This window comes from Vigna angularis, chromosome 4, assembly GCF_016808095.1.
Source record: "Vigna angularis cultivar LongXiaoDou No.4 chromosome 4, ASM1680809v1, whole genome shotgun sequence".
Classification (NCBI taxonomy): Eukaryota; Viridiplantae; Streptophyta; class Magnoliopsida; order Fabales; family Fabaceae; genus Vigna; species Vigna angularis.
The window spans coordinates 27,603,240-27,611,636 of record NC_068973.1 but is presented as its reverse complement, the minus strand read 5'-3'; the positions used below and the strand labels follow the sequence as shown (position 1 = coordinate 27,611,636).

The window sequence follows — 8,397 nt, the reverse complement described above, 5'->3', positions numbered from 1 at the left end:
ACAGGAGAATTTTTGTTTTCCAAGGGGATGTGCACAAAGATGGCGCCGTTGCCGGGGACTCGGCGAATTGAGTTTTAGAGTGTTAGGTTAGTCTTGTTTAGGTATATTTTCTTACTTGCATTTCTGTTTGTGTTCATATAGCTTAGGCTTAGGAGTGTAGGTAGTCCTTGCATCTATATAGTTTGTATAGTTTCTCTTTTCTTTCATAGATTTCTTGTGTTGAATTCTGTACTAGAGGTCTTAGAGGTCTGATTGGTGTTTTTTCCAGTGAGCTTTGGTAAGCATGAATTACTACTCTGGATATGATAATTGCTCTTTACCTTGTAATGCTCAACCACCAAGATTTGACCTGTTTTATGAGCCTATTCCTGAGAATTCTATGCAGCCAGCCAATCAAGCTTTCCAACAACAACCACCATCCTATTTTCAACCTTATGGAGAGCAGTCACCCTGGCATGTGCAACAAGAGATGCCTCATTTATATTGGGACCAATGTGTTGAACCAAAGCAGGAGGAAATTCATTCAGAACAGCCATGGCAGCCACAATTCTGTGATCAGTGGCAGCAGGGGATTCCAGCATATGAACTTCAAGGACTAACCAATCAAGTGGCAGAGTTAGTAGCTGTAGTCAACAAGTTGACTGGGAGAGCTGAAGAGGAGAAAGAGGCAGCAACCAATGAAGCATCAGTGATGGTAGCTGCTACCCCAGAGTTTCAAGTGATTAAGTGTCCAACCACCTCTGTAACTGTATATGCTAATCCTTCTCTCACTGATTCACATTCTGTTTTAAATTCTGTTAGTGATAATTCCAATTCTCTGATGAGTGGTGATTGTATGAATGCATCTGTTGATTCTGAATCTGTATGTGAACTTTATGTTGGTGATGAGAGTACTGAACCTCATTCAGAAATTGATTGTATTGTTGATTTGAACTCTGATTTGAAAGTTGAACCTGCTGAGCTTGAAGTACAAATTGATTTCAGAAAGTCCAAAGAGTATTTGAAAAAAATGAGGGAAGCTGCTGACCATGTTTTGGTTCTTCAGTACTATGAAATGGATTTTGATGCTGATGTGTGTGAGCCTGAAAATGATTTCAATGTGTTTGATCATATGCATGATGTGCCTGTAGAAGTTGTTGATTTTAGTCCTTGCTTTGATCATTCTAATATCATAAAATTAGCATTTTCCATTGATAGAGTTCATATACCTGTATCTAGTGTTTTTTATGATTGCACAGATTTAAATGCACTTCTTGATGATGAATCAGGTGCTCATGATGATAGATATGTAGTTTTTGATGATATGAAAGTTGATATGACTGATTTTGAAAATGCCTGTACTGATTTAGGATTAGAACTTGAACTTGAGTTTGCTGGGTTCTTAAACTCTTTAGAACTGAGTAATGAAAAACTCACTGGTTGTACATGCCTTGGGGGTGGTTGTGAAATTTGTGAAGAAATCAGTTCTGCCATATGTTCTGCTTCTAACTATTTTGCAGGTGCCAAAGAAGAGATCATTATGTTCAAGCTGGATGGAAATGACCCTGATGATGTAGCTAGTGATCAGAGAACACAGGTTTATTCTGAACTTAGCATTCCCATAGAATTCTCTAAGGTTCAATATGAATTTAATGCTTTGGATCTGTTTAAAGTTGAACCCATAGAACCTGCTCCAGATTATGTTCCTGTTATGCTTGCACACAGTCATATTTTAGATTCAGCCTGTTCCATTGAAAATATTGACATGCCTTATGCTGTTTCAGAGTTATGCACTGGTTTTGACATTATTCCAGTTGATGATAGCTTCACAATAGGTGTTCATTTAGCTGCTGATTTGATAGATGCTAGTGAGGTCATTTTTGAGGAGCCAGTACAGGTTGATTTTAAATTTGAGCTTCCTATCTGTTTGGGTGAGGTACAAACTAGCTTTGATAATCTTATGCATGAGAAACCCTTGCCAGATATTCTTGTTGTTATACCTGATTGTTCTGAAAAGCTGGATGAAATTTGTGTTGTAGAACATATTGATATTTTTGATGATTTTTATGATGTGTGCATTGGTCTGGACAACAATTTTGAGGATAGCTTTATGGACTGTGTTGAGTTCACTATGGATTTTGTTGTTATTACTAGGGAAGAGCCAACACAGGTGTTGTTTAACCTTGAAATTCTAGTTGTCTTATCTGAGTTTCCTTTGCAGTTTAGCTCATTTGATTGCTTGTGCATAGATCCTTTAGAGCCTGTTGTTAACCCTGCAGTAGTTATTGATTCTAAGGTTCTCAGAGCACCATTTGAGATTGAACGTATCCATACCCCTACTGTTTGCACTGATAATATTTGTCCCACCTTTGATGCATTGGTTCTTCATGAAAATGATCTTAATTTCACTTTTAACAAAGCTGAAATGTTTGATGATTCACTGATGAACATTGACTTTGATTTTGCTGTTGCAGCTAACATGACTAATATTGCCACTCATCTAAAGAAAGCTGCAGACACAAAGGAAGTGGAGATGGATGCAAGAGAAGGTATAAATGATGCTCAAAGAGCCTGGAATTTGCATAATCAACAGCAAAGGAATGAGGAGATCTGGTTGCTACAGCTGAAAGCATTGCATGGAGAACTGATGTTGCTAAAGCTGAGAGCTGGGAAGGAGCTAATGCACATCTTGGCTGACAATGGAGAAAATCCAATAAGCTCTTTCTTTTCCCTTCCTTTAAATAGTAGTTATAGGTCTTTTATAGTAGTTTACATAGCTTTAAGTAGCATAATAAATAGTAGAGTAGAAAATATGTTGTTTTTCATAAAAATAGAAAAAATTAACTTTGACTTGTGGCCAATCTGAATAAGTTCTTTTTCTTTGTAGCCTTGTAGTTTTAGTTTTCTTTTCCCATTTTTGTTCCTGTACATGTTGTGTTCTATTGCATTTTCTCTTCTGTTCATATACATTTTATACTCTTTTATGTTCAGTCTTAGTTCTATTTTGTTCTGTGTTTTCTTGATTAGTTTTTATGCTCTTTATTAGTTCTGTCTTGTGTATATCCATTTTTAGATCTGTTTTGTGTATATATGCGTTTTTTTTTTCTCTGCTGTTTTAGAACCTTACCCATTCACACATTGAGGGCAATGTGCCTCTTAAGTGTGGGGGTGGGAAGGTATAGGTTAAAATTTTTTTTTTTTGTTGTTCTGACGTAAATAACCCTGTTTAGTATTAGTTTTAGTAATAAAATAGGGGTAATTTTTTTTCTGAACTGTTTTTCCTTTAGTTTAGGTATGCATTGGTTTAGTTTTAAATACCTAGAGTAGTTTCCCATTCTTGTTTTAGTCTGTAAATACCTATTTTTGTTACTGATCTATTTTAGTTTAGTTTTTAGCTTTGTTGATAATAGTTCTTAGGTTTTTACAGTTCATTCATTTTCTGGTTTATGTTGTTTTAGCTTAGGTTCTTTTACTGTTTTTTTTAATCTGTTTTAGAACTTCTTTTAGGTCCCTTTTCTTTGCTTATTTCTATTATTTTTGTCTTCCTTATGCTAGTTTCTTGCTCTGTTTTAGTTCTTCATTAGTTTCTATTGTTCATTTTATTTTCATGCTTTGCTTCAAGTTTTAATTAGGATTCTTTTCATAATTTGGTTCTATTTTCTTTCCGCTACTGTTTTTAAAATTTTTCTGAATCTGTTTAGCTTTCTTTTTGTCAATTCTCTATTCTGGTTATATTGCATATGTCAGGTAGCTTAAAGGAATAGTTTAGGTTTATCTTCTGTCAATATATTAGGTAGTTTAGGACTGATTCCAGGTTCCTTTTATTTCTCTAACCTTTGTTTCTATTCTTTTAGATTCTGTTTTATGCTTATCTTCATTCTTTGGTGATGTCATTCAAATTTTAGCTTTATTTCCTTAGATTAGAATTGTCAAGAGTAGACTTAGCTTTGGATTTGGGCAGAAGTAGTTCTAGCATTAATTTTTACAGTCTTTAGTTCATTTCAATTCAGTAATTTTTACATAGGATGAGTAGCAAGTCAGTTTTAACAAATTTTAAACCCTTGAGAGATTTTGGGCCAGTTTTTGTCTTTCTTGTGTGATAACATGCATGTTTAATTGTCATTCTGATTTTGCATTGATTCTTTGTGATGTGCTTGCTCTTGGTAACTTTGAATATGATCTAGGCATCCTTCATTTTTCCAGTTTAGCTTATCCATTTCATTCCTTACCATTGCACCTTATATTGAGCCTTAGCTTTTTTTCTTTGCTTTCCATCCATTTCAAGCCATTTCCCCCAACCAATCATTCCTTAGAGACTTGTGAGATGTAGGGAGAAGTCTAGAACTTGGTGAGTGCATGAAAAAGAGTGGGGCCAGAAGTGAAAAAGAAAAGAAAAAAAAATGTGTTGAAAAAAAATCTGGTTTGGTTGAAAAAGAAAGAAACAGGTATGGAAATGAGAAAAATCAGAAAAAGAAATTGAAAAAGAGACCTGAAATGAATGAAATAGAAAGAGAACCAGAGAAAAAGAAAGAAAAAAAATCATCTGGCCAAAGTTAGAGAAAAAGAGTATGTCCTGAGTTCTAGTGTTATCCCTTTTTCATCACATTTCTCTACTCATTTCAGTTCCCATTCTTTTCTGTTTTTCCATTTCATTCCATGAACATTACAAGAAAGTTAAAGACCTATTGATTTAGAGAAGCCTTGAGTCAAGCACTGTCATTTAGAGTCTTTTCAAAGTTGTGAATGGTAGTTGGCATGACATGATTGAGTGAAACAGGATTGTCCCTAAACACTTGAGTGATTTGAGTGCATACACTACACCCTGTGAGGTTGAGACTGACTGCTACTTGTTCATATGTTTGCTTTGCTGAGATAGATTGGATTAAGCTGTTATAATGCTTGCTGAAATTGCTGAAGTTTGAATCTTAAGTTGAGAATTCTTTTGCTGCAGTTCTGATTGATGAAATAGCTAGAATTGGTTTGATTTTGCAGGTTTGAATAAGCTGAAATAGGATTTAGAAGTTTCTTGTTGTGTGTCTTTAGTTTTTTTTTTGAACAAGTCTTTGCTTTTGCTTTTTCTTTTTAGTTTGTCCCTGCTCAGGAGGGCAGTTGTCTAAGTGTGGGGTGTGATAACACTCTAGATTTACATATATTTTTCTCTGTTAAAAATCATTTCTTAGATTTCTTTAGTTTTTAATTTCTTAAAATTAAGCTAGTTTTATGTTTTTCTTTTAATACTTTAGAATTGTAAAATTTTAGTTAAAAATAGGTTTTTAGATGTAATTTTTAATCTTTGATAATAATTAGGAAATTAGTATGTTTTTGAAATTCTTTTAATAAAAATGTTTGGTTTTAATTAGGTTTTAATCTCATAATATTTTTTTTCTAACTCTTTTATTATTTTAGGATCTGGTTTGGGCTTGAACAGCCAGCAGAAACACTGGGCCCTGATCCATCTTTGGGCTATTTTGTGGCTGAATCTATTGAACAGCAGGGAGCAACAATTGGGCCAATTCTCCTTTAATGAAACGTTGCGTTTCAGAGGCTGTCATTGGGGGTCTCAATTTGCAAATCATTTTGGCAAAATGAAGAAGTCTTCGTGCATTTGAGTAAAAGAAAAGAACCTTCGAGCTAAGCTAGGGCTCCCATGAGTGAAGAGAGTTGAAGAGAGGAGCACATTACCTGCCCGGAGAAGATGACTGGAGCTGACCAGTGAGAAAGAAGAGCTGACCGGAGCTGCCACGTGGAGAGCTCGAAGCGTCACAGCAAGGTTCTCCATCTCCCATTTTTCTTTTTCCCCTTTCCTTTTCCCTCTTTCGTTTTCTTTTGTTTTTCTGACCCTATAAAAAGGGCTTTCACCTTGTAAATAGGATACTTTTACACACTTTGAGATACACTCTGTTCATAGTTCTAAGCTCTTTAGGTTAGGGTTCCTTTCCGCTTTCGTAGAAGTAGAGTTCTCGACTTTTGGATTTTGTTGAGACGATCGCGAGGGTGAGAGGCCGCGAGAGTTTTGGTGACTTCCGGTAGTGTGTAAAATTTTCTGTTCATGTTAATAAAGTTGAGTTTTGTGTTTTTGTTCTGTTCTCGTTTATGTTTCGATCTTATTCTTTATTTTTGATTTCTGTACTTGTTATGTGTTAAGAAAATGATTTGGATTCCATAACTCTGCAATTTTATGGTTCCGTTTGGAATTAAATGTCTCCGTAGTGAGCATTCTTCATCGAGATGTCTTCTCGAGACAGAGAAAAGTCCAATGCATAAAAAATTGATTCAATTATGTGTTTCTTGAATTTGTTTGTGAATTTTAGATTGATGAATAGGTTAATGAACATTGATTGGAAAAATTAGTGGAAAGAGTCAATTTAAAGTTCTGAAATATGACTTAGAATATCCTGGATTGGAATTCATATTATCCTGAGAGCTCTAAGCACTCTTTTATTCAGTTCAATGTGCAATACACCTATGAATTCAATTCTGTTTTTTTTTTATTGTGATATTGCTTTTGATTAGTTAGAATTTAGGTACTGTTTTTGATTTGTTTAAATTTTAAGTTCTGTTCTTGATTGATTTCTGGTGATATATAGATTAGGATAGAGTGATCTGTATTGCTGATTTGGTTTCATTGCAAGTTGATTTCTGTATTAGCCAATATTTCTTACTTTGATTTTTGTCTTCCTATGAATAGACTAGGTTTAGTAGATTAGATGTTGAACTGTCCACTCTTAGTCTCTTGTTCAGTTTTAGTTTTAGTTTCCTTGTGCTGTATTAGGTTAGTTTTAATTGCACTCAGTTCTCATTTTAGTTTAGGTTCTGTTTTGTTATGCAGTTATTTTACAATTTAGATTAGGTTACAGTTTTGTTTTTATTTCTTTGCATTTTATTTCTTGATTTTTTTCTTTTATACAGATTTGATTCCTTTATTCTTTTCTCCTTAATTTCACTGTTTCATTTTCTATTTCCCCACCTTGTTTTTATAGTTAAGTTACACTCTGAAGCTTAATCATAGTTGAGTCTTTGGATTGATCCTTGGTTATTCCTTTACTACATTAGTGGGGAAACTGAGTTTGTTGGCTTTGATGCGACTAAAAGCGAGTTTAACCACTGTATTCTTTCTGCTGGATTCTTTACTGCTGGATTCTTTACCAACAGGGAATTGATTAAATCAACAAGATGTTGACTTGATGACCAGAAAGAGGTGGAATAGGATCTGAAAGAATGGATTCATGTAACAGGGTGCTCCACGTTTTGCCAGTGGTACCTAAAAAGGTATACAAACTTGTATATATTAAATATATTAAAAAAATGAAATCAAAATTTACAATTGAAACCGAAAGATGCAAGCCAGAATCAAGCAAAGAAACATCTTCCTAATCTAAATTCAACCAAATAGCAATAATGAAAATAGGAATAAAAATTGCAATTTCAGAATGTAAATGACTAGAATTAGGTACAGGAAAATTAAAGATAAGTAAACATTCAGATCAAACATTCAGAGCAGAAACTTAAATTTGGGCAAGAATTCAAAAGGAACTTGAAACTTTATTAAAATCAAGAACTAAATACAAAATTAGTACCAGAATTCACTAAAGACTCACGGCCTGTCACTCTCGTGCTCAGCAAAATTCAGTTCAAGAACTAGATTAACCTAAGCTAAGCCATGAAACAAAAAGCTAAGTTGTAAAAATACGGAAATATGGAGTTGAAGCTTAGGTTACAAGCCATGAAACAACAAGCTAAGTTGTGTGATGGTACGTTTCTTTCATAGAAAAGCTATCATGTTTCCACTTGCTACTCGATAGTTACACGTTTATATTTGAAATGTGTAACATATATTTTGGTTATCTTTGATATACCACTATTAGTGTTTCTGTTATGTTAAACGTTCAGCTAATGTATTGTTATTTATGACTAATATGTGTTTGGGTTAGTTTATCTTTAAAAAATAATCACCCTATTATTTTTCAATTTTAGAATGAAAAACGTAAAACAAAAAATATCAGTGTTGCCTCCCCATTCCAATTAGGGTCAATTTATAGAGATCAAAATTCTGACCTTTTTTTTCAAGTTATATGGTTCATTCTAGTCTCTCTCTTTTTTTACATTAATTTGTTTATGAGAAAATTTGTATTTACTTGCACCTTCCCGATTTTGCGCTTAGCAGAGAGTAGGTGTTTGTAAGAGTTCCGTTGTCTGTAATTAAAAGGTTTTAGTCATTTCTTCTAATATAAAGCAAATGTAATTCTAATCAATCAAGAAGAAGAAATATAATTTTAGTATCCTAAAACTATACCAATAAATCAGGAAACTAAGCAAACAAAGATGGTTTTCTGGCCATGATCATGAGAAGCGATCCCCTACAAAGAATTTCTGCTTGCATTAAATCAGGAAAATTTACAAACATGGGCCTTGTATCTC

The 8,397-nt window shown here is 33.9% G+C and overlaps 1 protein-coding gene across 1 annotated transcript; it reads left to right on the top strand.

Annotated features, from left to right (window-relative positions):
- The first annotated feature begins 283 nt into the window (after positions 1-283).
- On the top strand, positions 284-7,855 carry LOC128196250 (uncharacterized). Its single transcript, XM_052876498.1, has 2 exons — positions 284-5,749; positions 7,132-7,855. Exon 1 carries the CDS (start codon positions 284-286, stop codon positions 2,843-2,845), a length of 2,562 nt encoding a protein of 853 aa, XP_052732458.1. The 3' UTR covers positions 2,846-5,749; positions 7,132-7,855.
- The last annotated feature ends 542 nt before the right edge of the window (positions 7,856-8,397 follow it).

Coding starts and splice junctions, on each gene's coding strand:
- LOC128196250 (XM_052876498.1), top strand. CDS start 284: ATGAATTACTACTCTGGATATGATAATTGCTCTTTACCTTGTAATGCT.